General features: G+C 30.2%; 1 protein-coding gene across 1 annotated transcript; it reads right to left on the reverse strand.

The window, feature by feature from the left end:
• Positions 1–16,134: 16,134 nt before the first annotated feature.
• Positions 16,135–21,512, reverse strand: LOC132930920 (PRL-1 phosphatase). The gene is made up of 5 exons (XM_060997043.1): positions 21,340–21,512; positions 17,616–18,096; positions 17,417–17,548; positions 17,172–17,338; positions 16,135–17,098 (listed from the first exon to the last, which is right to left on the reverse strand). Exons 2-5 carry the CDS (start codon positions 17,739–17,741, stop codon positions 16,987–16,989), a joined length of 537 nt encoding a protein of 178 aa, XP_060853026.1. The 5' UTR covers positions 17,742–18,096; positions 21,340–21,512; the 3' UTR covers positions 16,135–16,986.
• Positions 21,513–22,370: the final 858 nt, after the last annotated feature.

Below are 22,370 nucleotides of genomic sequence, written 5' to 3' on the forward strand. Positions count from 1 at the left end.
TAATTATGTCGCACATAATATTACGATATTAAATGTATATAGATACTATATAGATATGACGTGGCCCTGAGGCTTATGATGCGGTATAGGTAGTACCTATATATATATATATATATATATGTTACGAGCATCAATCGTTATACTTATATTGTGGTATAAGTATATTATATATAGGTGTATTTAATAATATTGTATAATATGGTCCATAACTCGACGCACTGCTCGTCAACACGGAAATGTGTATATTATTTATGACGTGCACGCGCCGTTCGCATACGAAATATGCGTATCGTCTATAAAATATAATATATATTGTTATAATTATTACCATATTATAATAAACTCGTCAGTTGCAGCCATTACCTGCGTATATAATTTTAACATAGCCTACGGTAGTAATATGCGTACATTATTTAGTAATATGCTACTATTGAATATCGTAGTCCGTCATTACTATTTATTAACGACATTAGTTTATATTATATTATTACTAATATCGCAGCGGTATAGTATATGTTGGTATATTATATTATATATATATAATACGCATCGTTTAAACTGCAGGAGGCGCTCCACCGAACCGACAACCGCCGCCGCTGCCACCGTCTTATGTCGTCGCCGTCGAGGCAGCTGAAACGGCGGAGAGTATAATAATTTCATGGCTGCAAATCCAGTTGTTCGTGTTTATAAAACGTACGCACGAAGAGTGCGGTAGCGGGGAGTGTGGGGAGAGACAAATAATAATAATAATAATGGTATATTATGTATTATATAAAGGAACGCGAGACACACGCAAGGCACACATGTTGCGCTGCCGAAAGATTCTTCCCCCTATTTTGTGAATTACAAAAATTCGGGTTCCTTTTCTTTCTCTCTTTTTTTCTTTTTTTGTCCAACGACAACGGCGACGGAGATTTTTCAAACATATCTGTATTTTTGGCAAACTCTATACGCCGGTCCGCGTCTGATGAATACGATATATAGGACATCGGTATACCTAGCGGGTTACCCCCGAATAAGCTAAACAGTATGCCTCATGCACAAGAACAGCTGACGTTTTTGTAAAAATATATGTAATGTTAGGTATATAATATATTATATATAGGCACATAAATATACAATCTTGCGCTCACGGAGTTTCCCCTTCTTTTTTTCTACAAGTCCTTTGACTTGAAATATAACGTCTGCCACCAAGCTATCCCCTCGCGATCATCCACCCCGCCGACGGATGTACGCGTGACAACGATTTCGACACCGCTGCTTCTAACCCTCCCAACTCAGCACGTACAAATAACATAACGACTCGCGCGCGTGGAGCATCCAAAACTATAATACTACGCGGCCCTATATCGCTGCAATGAACTAAACAAAAACAATAATAATAAAAAAATAAAAAATTCAATTTTCAATCCTGTTTTGGTTTTGTTTCGCGAAATTCCACAGTGTCCTGTATACATATATAACACCTCCGAGTATAGAACGTTAAATTTTACAACTCAAAAACTCGCATATTTTGTTACGCGTAGGTATACAAGGTAATTTTTTATCGTGATCAATAAATCCACGCAACACATCCTATTTACATTTTATTTTTTTCTTACTTGAACGCTACATATTTGAAATTTTTTCATTCAATCTAAAATGTAAACATTTTTACTCTTAAATATTAAAAAACAATAAATACAATTTTACTGGTTTGCTATAAGAAAATATTCTGAATGCTTATTATAAATCATATAATGCATATGTACATTATAAATGAGTATTTTAAAATTCATACTAAATATTATAGACTTACCCACGCTTACCCCATTCGGCATTCGCCTTCCGTATATTTAGATTAAATATTTATTCAAATTTTTAATTTTGGAATTCTCCAAAACCTTATTATTTTTTAATATTCCTATATGTTTATGGTATTTTAGACAACTTAATATGATACAAACATTTACTTTTCAAATAATAACCTCTTTTATTTTACCTCATTATTTAGCAGACGATTTTTCTGAACATTGAGTAAATTAATAATAATCAAATTATCTCAAAATTCGAATTATATTGTTATCGATAATAATTAATAGTAAATATAGCGTATTGAGATTGTAAATTTTAATTAATAATGTATAACATCTATATTTTGTATATTGGTTTATTATATTATTTTGTTATGATATATTTAAATATTCAATAAACAATGTATGTATGTACATTGTACATATAATATAATAATTAATTAGTCATAAACTCATAACCTATAAGCACTTCTTTGAATAAAAATTGAAATGCCTATACATATCCATAATTAATATAATATTATAAAAAAAATCATATGAGTTTAATGATATCCGAAGTAGAATACCTACATAAGTATTAAGGCACACATTTGAAAAATAAAATCTTTCATCGACACCTAAATATTCCAAAAATTAGAATTGGAATAAATGTATATACTTTATGTTTAATAAAATAGCTAGCGTAAATGCGTGGCAAAAAATCACACTGAATAATGTGTATAAATCTTTACCAATGATATCAGCTATATCGAAAAAAACGTAAGCAATCGCAATGAATGCACCTGACGCGATGTTTGATTTATATATTGCAATGTTAAAACCAATATTGATATGCATAGGTGTGTCTACGCGTGTACCTTACCCAGTATTATAATACTATAAATATGCGTCATATTTTATTCATTTTCGGCTTACTATAAGCGTTTATATAACTGTAGGACGTGTGTATATAGATACCTATAATATACATATAATAATAACAGCAGGACGACATGGATGACGTACGCATGTATGAATTAGCAAATCGGTCGACAATACGATTATATTATATACATAGGTGTTATATGAATCCGGAGTACAACACACAAATATATCGATGTAATGCACGTATTATAAATTATAATAATATACACATTATTTGATCGATTGACGTATGTAAAACCGTTTAAGGCACGCGAGTACCGAGTTAACGTGTGCGTTAATGTGCCTAAACAACCGATGGGATGTGTATGTGTACCTATCTATTAGAAATACAAAACATTAAATTATTATTGTGACAGTGAAAAAACCAGCAAAACGAATGATCGGCCGAAATACGCGGACATAGAGGGGGTGAACAATTTATAATAGGTAAGTAACCGTACATTTCCATAGCATGCTGCAGTTAATTAATCGTGAAAAATCGCCAAGAAAGAATAATTACGGTTGTGCCTTCGTTTTATTCTATTGCGTATAGTGAGTAATGAGTTCGATAATTAATTGTTTTCGTGTATATAAAACCGTTCTCGATCGTGTCGTGTTGGAATTAAAAATAAAATCGCATAGCAATGTATAGTCGCTAAACAAAATAATGTATTAATGTCATGACTACAGATCTGCAGATAAACCAAATCTAAACCGCGTTCAACGGTCTTCATAATTTATTATCGATATTCTTTGTTTATTGTATTATAATACATCATTACTGCACGTGTTATTGTTAAATGTTATTTATTTTTAAATGTATATTTACCAATAGCTAATACACTAACCCACAGAATGGTTAAACGCTGATAAACAGTATGAAAACTACGTAGATAAATATTATTTTCTATGCGCGTCACCGAATTTTTGACTTGGCCATATTATTATATATATTATATTTATATATTCTGTGTAAACAGCTACAGCTATTTTATCCTCAAAATTTCAATCAGGATAATACGCGCAGTGAGCGACGTATATCTATACTGGCTCGTTTAATAAAACGGTATATTCTGTAAAATAATATGCATAGGTACTCGTATATATCTGATGCGGTGACAATTTTCACATAAAAAATAACAATATATTGACGGTTTTCTACAAACACTATATACATAGCTGATGGGATTTGTTTTATGAAATACAAATATTTATTTTTGTGAACAAATTACCTTTCAAACATCGTGAATTTTTTATTGTATTCAATATTTTATATTACGGACGGAAATGTTAATCATGGACTATAATATGCATTATGCCATTATCTATTTCAGCTCAATAATTCAAAAATTACTCGTTTGAATTTAGATTTATCTGCATAAAAATTTTCAAAAAAAACATCAGTGAGTATTAATAATGTTACAAATTTGTAAAAAAATTAATTTTCATCACTAAATACCTATTTCCTAAGTGGTATAAAAAATCTAAATATTTGAAAATATGATCTTTAAATGTACTTAAAGTCCATTGAATACTTTCAAAATACTTAGAATTAAAGTTTCCAAAAATAAAAGTTTAAATAAATTTGAAATTAGAATTTAATTAAATAAACAACTGTGGTAAGCATGTTTTATAAATCATCGCCGTATATAATATATTAAATAATACATGTAAAACTTCAAGATGTACACTTACATAACTTTATCATTATAGTTTATCTTGTGATTTTCTCGAAAACTATTATTAATATTAGGATATTATTAAATGAATCCATTTAAACTTTTAAATTAAAATACTGTGTGTTTAATTTTCAATTAATATGTAAAACTTTTAGGCCCTCTTAAGCACTTTTATTTTCATCATACAGTGGTTAATAAACTACAGTTGATAGTAAAAAAATAAAAGAGGTATAGACTAAACAATAAGTAATAGACAATATCATAGTAAATTATAATAGTATAATAGTACGATAAGTCAGATTAATAAATTGCTCAAAAAATGCTCCTTTAATAAGGATATCTATAATTAACAATTCATGATATTTCACACCTGGGTCAACTATAATTATTCTTATTGTAGGTAATAACTTAAATTTATTCGTATTATTCGTAATGTCTATTAAATTAATTTAAATTGTGAATATTTTAAAATTAATTTGTTATGAACTTAAAACGTTAAGCGCTAAAATAAAGATTTCAAACCAGTCTCATAGTATTTAGGCTATGCGGTGACTCATGACTAAATATATAAAACTTATTTATTCATAACAATAATATATATATTATATGTTGTTCAAAGATATCACCTTGATCGTTCGACAAATGATCTGGTGGAATGCGTTCACGGTATCGAACATTACCGAAGTCATCTTCTCTCCTAATCTATCGTCGGTTCTTTTATAACATTTTTTTTTCTCACAAATACCTAATTGATAGAAAAATATTTGAAATTTGAAATTTGCGTCGACATTTCTGTGACACTAGTGTTAAAAATGTTAAGGGATTAGTGAGTGATATATACGAAAACCAATAAATTATTATTATACTTATTCTGCAGGAACCGAGATTGACTTTAAAGTTTAAAGTAATATCCGTGATCGCCTAAACGGTAAACAGTAGGTACATTAGTACATAGGTCATACTTTTATAGCTGTTATATAAATAATATGGGTCATGGAAATATATTATAATACTAGTGTGTGTACACCGGAAATAAGTATAAATGCATTAATTAACAGTATTTTTGTATTTATTTATGATTATAAACCTAAGTGTATACAATATATAATATATATATATATATATATATATTATTGGTGTCATTATAATATCTGGATTTCAATACTATTCGGATAATCCGGATATCCGTATCCAAATCATATAACTAATAAAATCCAAATAATCCGGATATTTTAAACTTGTTGCTTAGTTATTTTAAATTTAAATATTTGTAATTTAATTTATAATTTTTAGACTGTGTTTTATTTAAGTAGGTAAGATTTGAAATTATAAATTTTACATATTTTTAAAACCATCAATCAAACCATAATCATGAGATATATGTGAACAATTGAATAATCCTATATATATATATACTAATAAATATTAAACAATGTTGATTTTAAGTAATATAATATTGATTATTAATTTAAAATTTTTAGATAAGTACCTACTAAATTACATTTTTTATAATTATTATTAAGTACCGTGAAAGTCAAAAAATAAATAAATAATATTTATTATTAGTTAAATACTTAAAAAGTTTTGTACATTTTATTTTTCACATATTAAATTTAAAGACGCAAACGGGGGTCATCCTTAGGTCGCATGAGCAAAACTTTTAGAGTAGTCGGCGTAGGCTAATTTAGAAGGAAGGATCTTGACACTCCTTCCCCACAATGGGTGGTGATGAAGGAAGCGAGCGGTAGACTGAGCCCCTTGGTTAATTATAACATACTTTTTTAGAATAATATCGTGTAATTCAATTTTTTAAATGAGATGGGTACCTACTGGATGTGTTCCCACGAGAGCGGTAATCCGACATCCAAGGGAAAAAAACATATTCAATCATATCAAAGTTTCATAATATAAAATTAATATAAAAAATATATATTGAATAAAAATACAAATAAAACATGAATTTCCCGGTACCATTCCTAGTCTATACAATTTACCTAGGAGTCTTATCGATAACACATTCAGTTTGTTTATAGATACCGACATACCATTGGGGTAGGACATAGGTATTATATTGGCAGAAATAATTATAATTATGGTGAATTACGTTTTATGATATTATACTCACGTGATGAGTATACCGGATATATAATTGCTGCCTATTGGTTATTACATAATAATATTTATATGCTCACGCGATAAGCCCGTCCGTTAATCATTAATTGTTAATTATTATTTGTTACTATGTATTATATTATTATTATGTCTGTATAATTTAAAGTATATTAGCTACTAGGTAGTACGTACTATTGTAGTATTATACTTATTTATGTATATTATGGATTTTTGACATAGAAGATACCATAATATACATATAGTATTATCGTCTACCGGCGTTGGCTTTTTTTAATATTTTGGTATAGTATAGGTGCTTACAGATACTATGCTGTAGGTACCTAATACCTATAGTCATTAGCCTATGCCCTATAGCAGTGACTCTCAAACTGTGCTCTATTGACTATTATATATGATAATATATATTATATTATAAGTGATAAGTGATATATTATGAAGTTCATGGACACGTCTATATTAAATAAAATAAAATGTGTATTTTATGTATGTATGTATTTGGTTTAAAATTGGAGTTGTTGTTTTTGGCAGACTTTTCTAGCAACTTAAAGGCTCCGTGCCTAGATAAAATAATTTGAGAACCACTGCCCTATAGGATGCTTATATCCTTTAAGGTTATAGGTATAACTTTGGCGGTCCGTCATTTAATTTGGACTTTTTACCCAGAAAACTGTTACGTACCTAGTTTTTTTTTGTTTATGCGGCATTTTATGCACATTTTCTCTTTAATCAAAAACACAAAAACAATTATTAAAATCGCGTGTTTACTATCGATAAAGATTTTTAATAGATAGGTATCATTCATGGAATGAGACGACGAGTAAACAATAAACCAAAACAACTTAAATTGAATATTATGTAAAATATTCAATACCAATAAAAGGAAATAGATATTTATAACAACTTAATAACACAAACATGGAGTTTAATCGTAGATAAAAATGTTATTTGGGAAAAATAATTGAATCATAATATATCTGATCATTCAATAATAATATTATGAAATATATATGAATTCCTGTTATTTTACTAAATTATATACAGAATTTTCAGCTACAGTAATAGTATAATATCAAACTAAAAAATCAAATTGCAAATATCTAAGGCAGCGTTTCTCAAAGTGTGGGTCGTGGCCCACTGGTGGGTCGTCAGTCAATTTTTAGTGGGTAGTAAACAATTTTTTGAATTATGATGTCAATGCTGTTATTAACCATAACAGAAAACAAGCACATATTTCGCATACACCTCATTATTAAAAGTACATTTATAAAAATAAATTGGTTATAAACCTATAAAATACTAAATATATATTACAAATTTATACATATTTATATAATACAAATTTTGTTTTTTATAACTACTTTTTGAAAAGTCAAACCATGTGGGTCGCGAAAGATTTTTCAGGGTAAATTTGGGCCGCGGTACTAAAAAGATTGAGAACCACTGATCTAAGGTTTAAATTTTCCTATCAGTATTAATTATCTAATCTATATATTATTCTATTGATTTAGTTATAGATAAGCGTCTAATAAGTGTTTTCAAATTTTGGGAAGAAACAAAAAACTCATGAAACTTATCAAAAGAAATATTTCCACACTTGCGTAGATAATAATATAATATATAATATTGTTTTTATTATTATCTATTAAAGCTTCAATAGCAATAATTATTAATCTACTTTTAGATTAGAATATTAGATACAGGTTATACCTAAATAAAACCAATTGACATTATTTATAAATATTTAAATTTTTCGATGTTAATATTACGGGAAAATAAATATATTACTTCTGTACTTTTTTTCGTTAAATTCGTGCAAAAATGAAGCAGAGTTAATGAAGATTGTTCATGCTTCAGCGAATTTCAGGCATTTGGTCATGATGTAATTGATCTATAAAGTTTTTCTTTCCTCGTGTTTCGCATTTTAGGGTCAGTTCTTTGGTGGATTAAATGCGTGCGTATACAGCTAGGTTAGGTTTAGTGTTTTCAAAGTCTTTTTTATGGTATTTTAGTGGAATTAAAACTTCAAACCATCAGCAATTTATATGAATACATTCCTGCCTAAAAAAAATAAAAACGTTAGGATGAATATGCTTAGTCAATCACCAAGTAAAGTTCAATAGTAAAGTTAGTAAATTGAATTTTTATCTTATTAAAAATTATATCTAAATAAATAACTATATATACCTATCCGTTTATTGTCGTTATGTGGCATAATAGTGCAATACACGCAAGACTTGCAACCCCAAACCTGACTGACCTGACCTGAATGGGCCAGGCATCAGTGAATAAAACTGTTATATAGGTATAAGCCTAAATATCAATAAAATGTCAAAGTTGAAACTTGAAAATATACTTAGATATATATTTCTTTAATACAAAAACATCGAAAACTACTAAAGCAGTTGTATTACTTTAAGAGGTTAACCAATATAAAGTCGGATTAGCTAGTACAATATTGTTAACAGTCAAAATTAATACATTATGTAGTTTATGTAGTAATAAGTGATAACTGATTAGTATATAATATGTTTTAGTGGATGACGAAAATGATGACGTTAACTCGTAACTATATATAATATGTACGTTAAATTCCGTCCAATATCGTTAATTAACAACTATATAATATATATGTATGTTAATATGTTATTACGTGATTGATCGGTGACTTATATAATTACAGGCCATACCAAATAGTTAATGTGTATAAACTATAAAAATATTTATATGTCTATGACATAAACATTGGCATTCGCAATAGACAGTCGACATGAAATAATTAAGAAGAACAATTTTTCAAATCTATAAAAATAACATTATTTGTTCTCTTCGCGGACGTAGGTCGTAGATACTTATATACTTATATAATTATATTGTCTATTTCTATTTGTTTAAAAAGCTATTTCGCGGCACTTTAAAAGCGACTGGAGATGGGAAATGTGAAACGTGTTTTATCTTCCTAAAAGCTGTCAATACAAATTACAAATAAAAATAATGCTAGAATTGTCAACGTCGTGAACAAAAACTGCAAATAAACAACAAAAATCAAGTAAATACTTTAAGAAAAAAACCAAAAAAATATTATGTCAATCTAAGCAGTTTATGGTACTATAGTAGTAAATGCACTCAACGTTTATTGACCCCCATGGATAACCACGAAAATTATTAACAGTAATTACTAAAGTTTAAGAAAGCTTATATATATATATATATATATATATAAGTTAGATAGGAGTATAGGACTGGTACCTATTTACCTAATTTAACACAAAGTATTTATTATTTATTAGATCCTAATACCATTGATTATATAATCAATGCTAATACTTACCTAACTGTTTTAAATTTTGATCTGAGTAATAACCAATGCTTATTATTATTGAATTGAAATTAAAATCCACAGTAAATGTATTATAAAATTCTGTTTGAAATCGCTTTCAAATTTAAAATATACCTTTATTAGCCCATCTTAAAATCAGTGGCGTAATCTTTTTTAAAGCATACTTATTTTTAGTTAATAAATGTACGATTTAAATGGAAAACAAAATTCTTAAACATTTGTACATTCGACCACAGAACAAGGCATCGAGCACTATACCAAAGACTCGTCAACTTGAAAAATAAATTACGTTTAAAGAAGATCCTACCTTTAATTTAGCACCGCCGGAGGCCAAGGTTAATAAAATTGCAACTGTAAGCTATTTTATGTTGTAACTATTATAGTATGCTAAATAAACAAATGCACTTGTCAATCAGTGTCAATGTTTAACACGTTGTTCAATAAAAAATTCCACAACAGTATAGGTATAACCTTATTGAGAATTAAACCATGAACAATATTTTTTCGTATCTTGGAAATTGACTTTATTGTCTGTCTTAGCCGATACCTGTTATAATATGGCTAGGTGTATAACAATAAAATAACCAAACAATTTGGTTCTGACGTTAAATTCCCAAATGTTGTTATAAATCATAACATATACATAATAATATTACATTATTTTAGTACACTTGGATAATTTGGATAGTAAGGTTTTGAATAATTAAGCAAAAATGTATAAATTTCTAAATTTCTAAAAATATATATTATTCATTAGATTTGTCAATGTACTAAAGAAATAAAAAATTGAGAGGCCAAGAGTCGTGAAATTATTTATTTATTAAATGAAATTACGGGCAACTGTCCAGCTAAATAAATATGATAGATACAATAACACTTTTTTATATACCTATTATTATACATATATAGATAATAATAACATTTACAATATTCAACAAAAGCATGATTTCATAACATAAAATAGCAAACACAAATTCATAAAAGTATAGAAACAATGAATAAATTAAAGTTTGATGTTTTTATTAAATAGTTGGGTTTTCATTGGCAAGCTTCTTCAATGTACCATCATGACTACAGTTGTAACTCATATGAAACCAAGATTACGAACTGAAACATCAGCGCAGAGAACAGTATAGTAATGAATATATATAATATATTTAAGTGAAATTAAGATAGTTAATATGTGATCACGGCGGCACGAGGACATAACTTTGCATTTAGTGACATGCCAACATAAAACTGTAATTTCAGTTTTTGTCCATAAACAACTAGATGGTTTAATCATCTTGAAATAGTTCATGGTTAGGTAAGCGAGAACGGTTTGATAAATATAAAGTTATATTAAATTTTATTGAAGTTTATGAATTTTAAATTATACGAGTAGAACCTTATAACTTTAATCATCGGTGTATCGTAAGTCTTTCTATAGTGTTTTGCCGGATATTTCCTTAATGACTGCAAAATATCAAGTGAAAAGAAAACATATTATACAGTATCATGACACGTATATATCCTGTATATGTACCTATATATCTATTATAATATACTTTACCTATGCTGCAGTTCTAAAACTTTAAACGGCGTATATTTCGTACGCTGAAAGTACTCGTGTTAGTATTTTCATGAAGGTGAACCAGAAATATTATGTTTTTGCCACCACCAATTAAATATAATATTACCTATCGTAGGTATAGTTGCACCACCACTCACCAGGTTTATCGTTTGAAATCGTATACATACCTATATATCGTATATCGTATATAGGTACTATATAGGTATTATAGCGTACTACGTAAGTATTACAGAATCTGCATACAAAATACAAACACGTCTATTATAATATAGGAAGATTGGTATATTGTATTTCGCGCTTATCAAATTATGGCCACGTATTCAAATATTACAGGAACGTAATAGAGACCAAAGCGGGGTATGCTGCAGGGTGGGATTAAAGTAAACTATTTAAAAAGGGCGTCATTTAAAAATTAAAGACAAATTTCCAATAGCCAATCATATAAATATATAATAACCCAATACTAAATAGATACTCTAAGATTTAAAAATTATTATTAATCATTCCAAAATTTTAATATTTAATCGTTTTTCTTTAATACAAATGAAAACGAATAAAAACATTTAAACTTTATAATACAAAAAGATTATTAATATTTTATAAAATTGAAAATAATTTAGAAAAATTATAATTAGAAGATAATTAATTGAGATAATGATTAACTAATTATTGAAATACTTTATTAAATAATAATTATTATATACCTATCTGTTTAATTATAGCTGAGGAGAATTGAAATATAAAAAATTATCTCTCACATCAAAAAAGTTACAATCAAAAATCGAAATGTTATACCTAACTAATAACCTGCATATCAGAACAGCAACCGCAATCAATTTCAATAACAAATCAGTAAAATCTAAAAATCATCTATCATCTATTGATTCTATTGGATACAAGAAAAAAATACATAGGTATACACTTGCATCCCAGAAGGCGGAAATGACACCCATAAGCTTTTTAATAGGTATATTTCTATTTTCTTCTAAATATTGTTTTTGTATATTTTACCAACAAATTAAAACATTGTGATTTATGTTATGAAAAATTAAAATCATTATTCGTTAGTACTAATTCATTAATATTTATCATTCATTAACTACTTTATTGTTAATTTTTGAATTTTTTGTTAATGTTAAATTGAAAGATTATACCTTTTTTTATATAGTTTCGCAAACTGAGATGAGAATCATGTTATAACATTATTTTTCTATTCATCACGTTGTTATAAATCAAATATTACCTACAACAATATAGGTTCCTACTTGATACATATAGTATTTGACTCTTTACATCTCTTCTACCAACCGAAGGTTAGTTCTGATGCTCTGTCGGCCGTTGGCTTACATCAAAATTCATAATATACCTACCTTTATTTTCCTTTGTAAATCACTACATGGGAGCCGAACTGTTTTCACATTGCTTAGCCCCATAATATACCTACCTATATACGCTATAGGTACAACAAAATACATAATAGGTACACAAAAGAACTTTAAAATCTATCTATACGCCGTTTACTGAATACAAACACTCTCTTTTTCAATGTTTATCATTATTAAAACAATATGTTAATTAATTTTGTATATTTGCGTGAGGAGCAATGTTAATGTATTATTCGGTTAATTTGCGTTATTTTTTAAATACATCCATTTTGAAAATTATATACGTATAAAATGTGTATACAATTATTATAGGATGTGTAGTTTATAACGCACAGTATTATAGACATTTATACAAAGTTTAATACACGTAGGTATAAATATATACCTTTAGATGTACAAGGGTACCACTTAGGTGACATATACACTATACATTATTAATATTATACCACGCAACTCTTACAATAGTCATGACTCGTACTTTTTGATCGGTTATTATCGTTTCTCAATACCCTAACGTTATAATCTGTTTTACTCCAAGTTAAACCTAAATACAGTCTAACCTGTATGAGAAGGTACATAATATAATTCTCCATCATCGGTAATTAGTAGGTGATTACTAATTCGAAAATTTGGAACCACACAAGTTTTGTACACCCTATATGCGGTTTAATGATTTTTGAAAATTGGGTCCATTGTTCGTAAATTGTGCTATTGAGTTGTAATTTGTAAAAAAGATAAATGTGCGCAAATGAGTAATAGGTTATAGCCGGATCATTGTAAGGCGTGAAAAGGAATAATCGCATAATGAATATTGTGATCACGGAAAAAAAAATACAAATTATGCGCTAATAATAATAATAATAATAATATAATATGGTAAGTACCTAGTTATAATTGAACGTAAATACCCGATACAGGCACAAGTGCTGAAGTGCAGATACTGTAACATTAACTAATACAACTTATTAAAGGCTACAGAATTCGCGTGGGCAAAATATATAACCTCGATTATCCGTGGTAACGGCGGGTAGGAGTCACATTGATAAATGAAAACTACGGTTAATCGAAACTTCATTTCTTTTATACTTAACGAACTATAATAATATAGGTACAATGTTATTTATTTATATGCATAATGCACAGTGTATACAATGTCATGTTATAAAGTTAGGGCTGGAAATATGAAGTAATCAGTAGGTATTTGTTTTTTGACGTTTGAAATGATTTTCCTAATATAAAATGTTCGTGTGACCCTAATAGAACTATTTATAATACAGCTCACACATCGTTTATTAATAAGTACAGGCGGTAAAAAGCAATATAGGTTAATTTAAAAAAATATACATTATTATTTATCGTTATTTACTTATACGAACAATAATAATTACCTACTGCTTACGCGCCTATCATCTATATTCCTTTACTTTTGGTACCTACACATTTTTGAAAGTGAGCACGATTAATCGCGAACGCGGATAATCGAAGTTTTACTGTAGATATACATAATAAAACTCATATTTTGATAAAAATGTTCAGTATTTTTACAGTTTTTTTTTTTAGCAATTTGTTATTTATGTATATATTAAGTGAATGGTAAAAACTAAAAAGTATAAGTCAATTGTTTTCTTTGATTATTCACACAATCACTCTTAAATAAAATAAGTGATGTTTACCGATAAAGAACAAAAACAAAGTGTGATACTATTTTAAGACCTAAATACTATCACCTACTATTACTTTAGTATTAAACATATAATTAAATTATATTAAGTACCTACCTAGATGATAACCAATGACGGTTGGGGGATCAAATTTCTGATTTTCCACAGGAATAGATACACCAACGTCTAACAAATTTATTTAAAATCCAATAAGTTATTTTTATGTATATCTATAAGAATACCCATGTCCTGTATATTCTCAAACCTCAATACGGTTTCTCTGTAGGTATACATCGTGCATGCAATACAATGTGCGACGTACATTACTAACATTTATTTATACATGATTAAGGATAACGTATATTTTTGTATAAACATTTATATTTTTAAAACGACTAAACATAAATATCAACCCAAATCTGTAAACAAACATTCAAAACCCAAAATGGGTGACTGCTCTCTCTCTAAAATGCACCTAAAGACACATTCGAAAACTGTTTTTAAAATTTTTTAAGAATAACACGAGAGTACTGCAGATTACAGAGAACGATTTAGTCAAGTGTAGATGGGTTTTCACTAGTCAGAAGTGTGCACTCATTATTAATACCAACTTGTCGTGATACCGTACTATTAAAACAAATTTAATATAGGCATTCCCCTACTTACATTTCATTCGCAATTAGGAATCCTATAGCAGTATTATAGCTGACGTCTACTCTTCTAAAACCTAACGAACCATAAATTGTTAAAAATAAAGTAATTGATCGGGTATATCTATGATTTAATAAAAACACGACACTACGACAGCCTATGCAACGCGCATCGAGAAAACTTCGAAAAAACAAAAAACATCATCTTTTTGGCATCCTCTAGACGAATCAACGCGTTTGGCAACTGCTTGCCATTCTTTAACCGTTATTATAATATGGTCGTCGTCGTGTCGTATTTTTTGGCCAAAGTTTGCCGTCACCTATATACGTCACGCCACGGAAACGATGTCTGTGCGTCACCGAAAACCCGATGGGGTTCAAGTTCAACCATTTGCGAGCGAGGGTTTTCTCCGTTCTTATATGTACACGTCACGCACCGTTAACGCAAATATATTTTTTTTCAGCACACAATATCTATCAATTAGGTATTTCAGTATTATTTCCTAGTTATACTTTTTAGTCAATGTCTTGCAGCCGCTTCAGTTGTATGAATGGGCGAGGGATGCACTTAATCCACAGCAATGGAAATAAAACGCTGACCGCCACTAAGCAGAGCCCGGCGGGGAGTTATTACGTCACCGTATTAATAGTATCATTGTCGTGTTACGCAATAATATAGTGTTCATGTATCGATCGGGTGGTATTTTTTTTTTTTTTTGAAACGTTTATATTTTTCGTCAGACAATCGGAAGAATTTTTAACTAAACACCACGCTGTAGGTTTCTCGTATTCCACGTCAGCCGTATAATTTAGAGCGAAATATGGAAAAAGGTGGATGGCAGGAGGCAGGAAGAGAGTGATTAAAGATCACATAAGATAACTGCCTCACGAGTTGGGCGTACATAATATCTAATAATATTTACTATGTACTATCTACCTATAAAAGAAATAGTGAGCACGAGGAATGTATGTAAGGACAACCTTACTTTGAATAATCAATTTACATAATACATTCAAGTATTTCTATGTATATATATATATATATTTGTTTATATTTTGGAAACAAATTGCTACACGTTCGCAAAAATACTTAAAATTAAAAAAAAAAATCCAATGCACAATAATAGTCGGGGGGAAATGTATGCGCATCGATAATTTATTATAATAAGTTATTATATTATACAAGTATAATCAAAATTGAATTAGCTAATATTTATTAAATAATCATAACTGGTATGCTTTTTGGTAAGTTAGTGAACTCATTGCACTTCCAAAGTTCGATTACAGACAAGATCATCTACTCCATTATTTTTGGAACTAACCGTAAGTTTAAAGTTTATATTATTTAGTGATTGAAAGCACTTTTATAATATATTTCGTACACAATGGAATAAACAAAATAGTATCAAAGTATAAAATGAGTTGTTGTATATTGATATCAATTTGATTTGAATATTATTTTTTAGAAGACATTGGTTATGAGAAATGCATTGTTTGACAGTATAAGGTTTTATTTTATCACAAAAATAAAAAAAAAATGATTATTATTATTGTTATAATAAGTTACTTTAATAGTGTATTACTAAACGCCCTATTATTTAGGATGTAAAGCAAAAGTTGAAGAAATTTTGGGAAAAGCAAATTAAATTTATTTACGTTTTAACAATTTGATTAAATCTTATTTAAAACACGCTAATTATTTTGCACTATACTAGATGAAAGGTTATCAGATCTTTTATCGCAACAGCAATACATATTCAATTGTTAGTGTTCATGGGTTTCTCTAAGTGTTTTTGGTGATTATTATATTTGTGCTATGCATAAAATGGTTATTAGTTTAAGTTTAGTATGACCGAGATATGGGGGATGTGTTCATTGGATGCAACAAGTAGACTTATGTCCATTCTTCATCTTCAGTTTAGATTTCGGACGGTACTTTTCTAGAAATGCCAGTTGTTTAGAATTTATAGCTCCTCTTCGTTTCCTAAAGAAATGTTTTATCTTAGAAATCAGCACATTAACAGATAATATTTTACTTTATAATGTATAGTACGTACTCTCTGATTAATTGAACAGCATCTTCATATTTCAACCCAAGTTCTATCAATGCCAGAGCAACTAAGACAGGCGCACGACCCAAACCAGCCACACAATGTACAGCAACACAGCTGCCCTCATCTGAACGGAATTGATTTCGTAATAATTCAAACCATTCTTCTATCAACTAACAAAAATAAAACACAATATAATTAAAGATATACCATGTTTAATGCGCAAAATAATACTTAATTGAGTAATTTACCTCATTTGCAGGGGATGTGCCATCATCATATGCCAAGTCAGTCACTACAATACCTTCTGCTTTCAATTCATCTATTTTGTATGTTGGTTCGCAAACACGCACAACATGTTTAACATTATGCCTCTTTAATTCCTAAAATTACAAAAATAATAATTTAGTTTGATTAATTTAGATTTAAAATATATTTTGTATTACTTACAGCTACATAGTTGTGAATTATCTGATCATTAGGTCTATCGGTGATTAGAAATCTCATGCCTTTATAATCTATCTCGCAGGGTGGTGGTCTTATGTCTTTTTGACGCATTATAGTTTCGTTGCTCATTGAGCCGATTTATAATATATAACAGGAAAATTAAATTATACAAGGATGAATTACTGTTTAGATGATGTCTATGTCCAAACTGAAAACTGAAGACAAAAAACAGTCTAGTCTTTAGTCCATAAATTAACAGCGGCGTTTTTGTTCTTACGACCAACAAATTATACTAAATTATCGAGGAAAACGATTCAACAATAAGGATAGATTAGGATCAATGCGTGTTCAACGAGCAAGCATAATATTCAAATAAAATGATTTAGTATGCATTCACATCCAATGTATTGTGTTGTGCCTGGCAATATTCACTGCTGTCTAACGACAAATCCATGAAACCAAAGGCTGCTACAGATTTAACAACCTGAAACAAAATTTATTTAAGATAAGAATGATAAATCATAGTTTTTGTGTTGACAATTGCTTATCTTAGCTATTAATGACAAATATTATGACTAGATTATAATTATTTTTCATTGGAATTCAGTGGGTAAATATTTTTTTAAATAAATTATTTACAAGTTAAACTTGTAAAATTGTGTAGTTACCTACAATTACATTATTATTTTACTATGTGGAGATATTTTATTTATATTTGATATGGTTAGTAACAATTAATTAAATGCATTGAGCAAGACAACATTGGACCAAAAGCATTAATTCATTAAGTGGATCACAACTATTAAATTCAATATTTAACTAGCCTATCCGCTCAAATGTCCTTTCACTAAGTACCTAGTTAAAACTACAAGCCTTTTTTTTTATTAACCCTATACACTTCTCTAAATAAATTATATTACACACAATAACAATTAAACAGTCATAAGATTCAGTATATGTTGCATAATAAGCAAGTTGTAAAAATATAATAATCAAAGCAACTGAAAATATATTATCTTGCTTATTCATAAGTCATAACTAATATTATTTTAATAGTAAATCACTTTGCACATCAAATATAAACATTACAATTTATGATGTTTTAATAATTTATGATTTGGTACCAACATTGTGTGTGAAAATTGTAAACAGTGAGTTTAAATAATCTATTTAATCCATATCAAACGTATGAAAAGAAAACACTTATTACAATTTTATAGGTAAATTCGATAAAAATAAAATAATTACACAGATTATTAGGTATTAGTGAATAGTGCTATGTTTTAAATAAGTATTTGAATATTAATCTATAATTTGTTATTTATGGATTTTAATATTTCCATATGAATATTTAATCACATAACTATTAATACTTTTGTAAACACTTTTTCTATAATTTGAAGTACTTTGAGTACCTAAAAGAATAAAAAATTTAAAAATAAATAGAATTAATCTTTTATCATACAAATTGTTGACTAATCAACAAAAAATGTACTAGGAATTATTATTAATTAACCCACAACCCAATGGAATAAAAATAAACAAAACTCTGAAAGGAAACTTAAAATTGTTATTAAATATTTTTTTGAATTCCATTACACAATTAACTTTAATTCAAAGTTTAAAAATAACCATAATTTACTTTTAAAATGAGTTGTTGTTTTCATATTGTTATGACATACACAATTTAAAATGCCTATGGCTTCTTTAGTATTATGGCAACAAAATCATTATGACGTAAAGGGCATTATTTTAATTCATAAACAGTTTACAAAATGCATAAAAATAACATTTTAAAGTAACTACCTATGTCTTAACAAAATACCACCAAGGGTCAATATTTTTGTTAATATCATGCAAAATAGTTTTTATAATAAACTAAAAATGTAGTTCTTAGTATTAATGTACTTTCTTAACTAGATAACAATACAGTAATAGACACTTAATTTGCGGAGTACAAACACAATTGGTACTGACTATTTTAATCTTACTGACCTTAAACACTAATTCAAAACTATTTCTAGATCAATTTTAAATATTAAATGACAAAATACGAGTGTATTATAATAATTTTAGTTAAACTAAAATACCTACCTAAGGCATTTTAGTTTTATAAGAAAATATTTTTTCTTTAAGTCAATGAAAAAGTTAGTTTTTAAAATATAACCGATTTAAATGCCCGATATTAATAAGGTAGGTAACTAACAAAATGTGTTTTAAGGAATACAGCTATGTACCTACCAGATTAATTTTTAAGCTTGGGATTTCAAACTGATTTCACTTCAAAAACATCAGAGTATCAGACAACCAAAACTAATTACCTACATGATTATACAACCTACTTTTACTAGTAAGGTACTCTCTATTTTTATTACATAGACAAGAAAGTAAATTACAGTATTAACTATTTTAGTTTTTATAGAAGTTAAGAGTATGCTTATATACCTACAAAACTAATCAATAAGTAGGTAATATATCAGTGTTAAATTTACAAAATACCTACCTATAATAAATTGAACGATATCAATTACAATAATAGTTCAAATGAATCAACTCTCTACTTCAATTTTACAACTATGGCAAGTGCTGAAAAAAATCATTCTTGTGAATATACCTAGTGCCTATATTTTACAAGAACTATTTCAATATATTGGTATTGGTTTTGGAATACCTAACAAACATATAGATTATATATATATTTCATTAACTCGTGTTTTCTGTCGACCACTGGGTAATCTCTCTCATAAGACTGGCATACCCCTATTATATTGATTTAATTTGTAATGTCATTGGTTGGTGATTTACTAGAACACTGTAGTATTGGATACAAAGAGAACTAAGAAAAACTGGAAATGTCCTCTTGAAACATTCCTCAGCCAAACCGTTGGAAAACTATATTCACTGAACTGACACTGACTGAATATGCTTATCGGTGGAACTCGAGAGATCTGATTCGGCCACTCGTCGGTCACACCACGCAATACAACGGCGACAATAAATAGGTATAAACAATCGCGGGGTATACATTATAATATACTTGCCGATAATATTATGGACTATGGTATACGGTAAAATACAATGTTTGTTGATCGGACGTTGACGTCGAACGTAGAATGGCCCCTAGGAAAATTCAAAATTGAACGACGATAATATTGTGTACTTAATATATTTTATTTTAAGAAGTTATTGTTACGACAGTGATATTATTGCGGTTGACCGTGTGTGCGTGCTGGCCAGCTCTCGCCACCAACTACCGAGAGACTGAGACGACGACGGCAAGACGTGGTCGACGGCCGCCACAACAGTTGCAGCAGGCCACCTCGATCCTTCTTACTCTTCCCCCCCCCTCCCCGCAAATAATCGTGCCACAACGTACGGTGGTCGTCGTCGTCGTAGTCCGACCGCCCCTCGAGATCGTCGACGACGGCCGTGCGTACCTCTATTTATGGCCAAACGCCATTGCGAGAACGTTTCGCGCGATCGTGACGCGCGTAAAATAACCGACCGACGCGGCTCGCGATATCCGCCGCCGCCCGTGCAAACATCGTGCGCTGGCGGCGGTCCGTCCGTCTACCTGCCTACCTGATATAACGGCGCCAATAACGCGGACGCCGAGCGGATATTATCGTGATGACCGCAATACACATTATCGCCGGTGTACGGCGGCGGTGCAGAGACGATTCGCGCGGACTTTGTGGGTTAGCGGAAGAAAGCAGCGCGCACTTACCTGCAGTGCTCGATGAATGACCATGGAAGTAGACGTCGTTAAATCAACGGAAAAACTGCCAAAAACTGTACACATACCAGTACGAACGAATTTCCCGTTACCAGCCCGGGGATTTAAATAACATCGCCGAACGTACGGTACGGAAACTTCGGCAGTGATGACTGCTGCTGCTCCGGTTGCGAGGCGGCGGCGGCGGCGGCGTCGACCAGCCCGTTGCCGCGACGGGTGGGAACGGCGGGCGGGCGGTCGAGAACTGGCGGGGGGTGTGCGTGTCGGTCGTCGGCGGCGCTCCCCCACCTAACGATTTTACGGTCTCCGCAGCCGCCGTAGTGCCGCGCTTTGCTGCTGCCGCCGCCGTCACCATTGCTGACGTCACGACGACCCGATGACTAGGCACACGGTTTATCGGTTTGTGTATCGTCGTGCGACAATGGGTAATGCGAATATGGCGAATATTGCGACGATGCGACGGTTTTTCGCCGACGACGACGATTTGAAAGTATCAGACCTTCCCCCCCCATCGTCAGACTTACGTTTTTGGTAAAAAAAAAGCAAAACGAAACGCGGGTGGGTGGTATTTTACACCACCGCTGGCCCGTAGCGTATTATGCAAAATACGAAATGAAATCGTACGACGCAAAGCAATAACGATATCGTTGTCGTTACAGCACACCGTACAGTTTTGTAGGTATTCTACAACTCGGGAGTCGACTTTGATAAATTATAATAATATTTACAATAAACGTTAATAATAGGTGTATTCGATTTGTAGTGCCGCCGACAGAGGTCGTAGCCGTCCGTTACGCGCGTCTGTGGCGGAAACGAATTGACGTCGTCCTTGGTACTCGGTATAGGCGACTAGGCAAGGGTAGCCGACCCTGACGAAATGGTCTTTGGACGATCCGTCGGAAATAACTCTCCGGCCAACCACCCACCCGCCAATCAACCCACTCGAACGCAAACCGCGGGGTCGTCGACGCCACGGCCCGCGATCTCTCTTACAGTAATTACTCAAAATAAATACTGATTGG

This window comes from Rhopalosiphum padi, chromosome 1, assembly GCF_020882245.1.
Source record: "Rhopalosiphum padi isolate XX-2018 chromosome 1, ASM2088224v1, whole genome shotgun sequence".
In the NCBI taxonomy this organism is placed as follows: domain Eukaryota; kingdom Metazoa; phylum Arthropoda; class Insecta; order Hemiptera; family Aphididae; genus Rhopalosiphum; species Rhopalosiphum padi.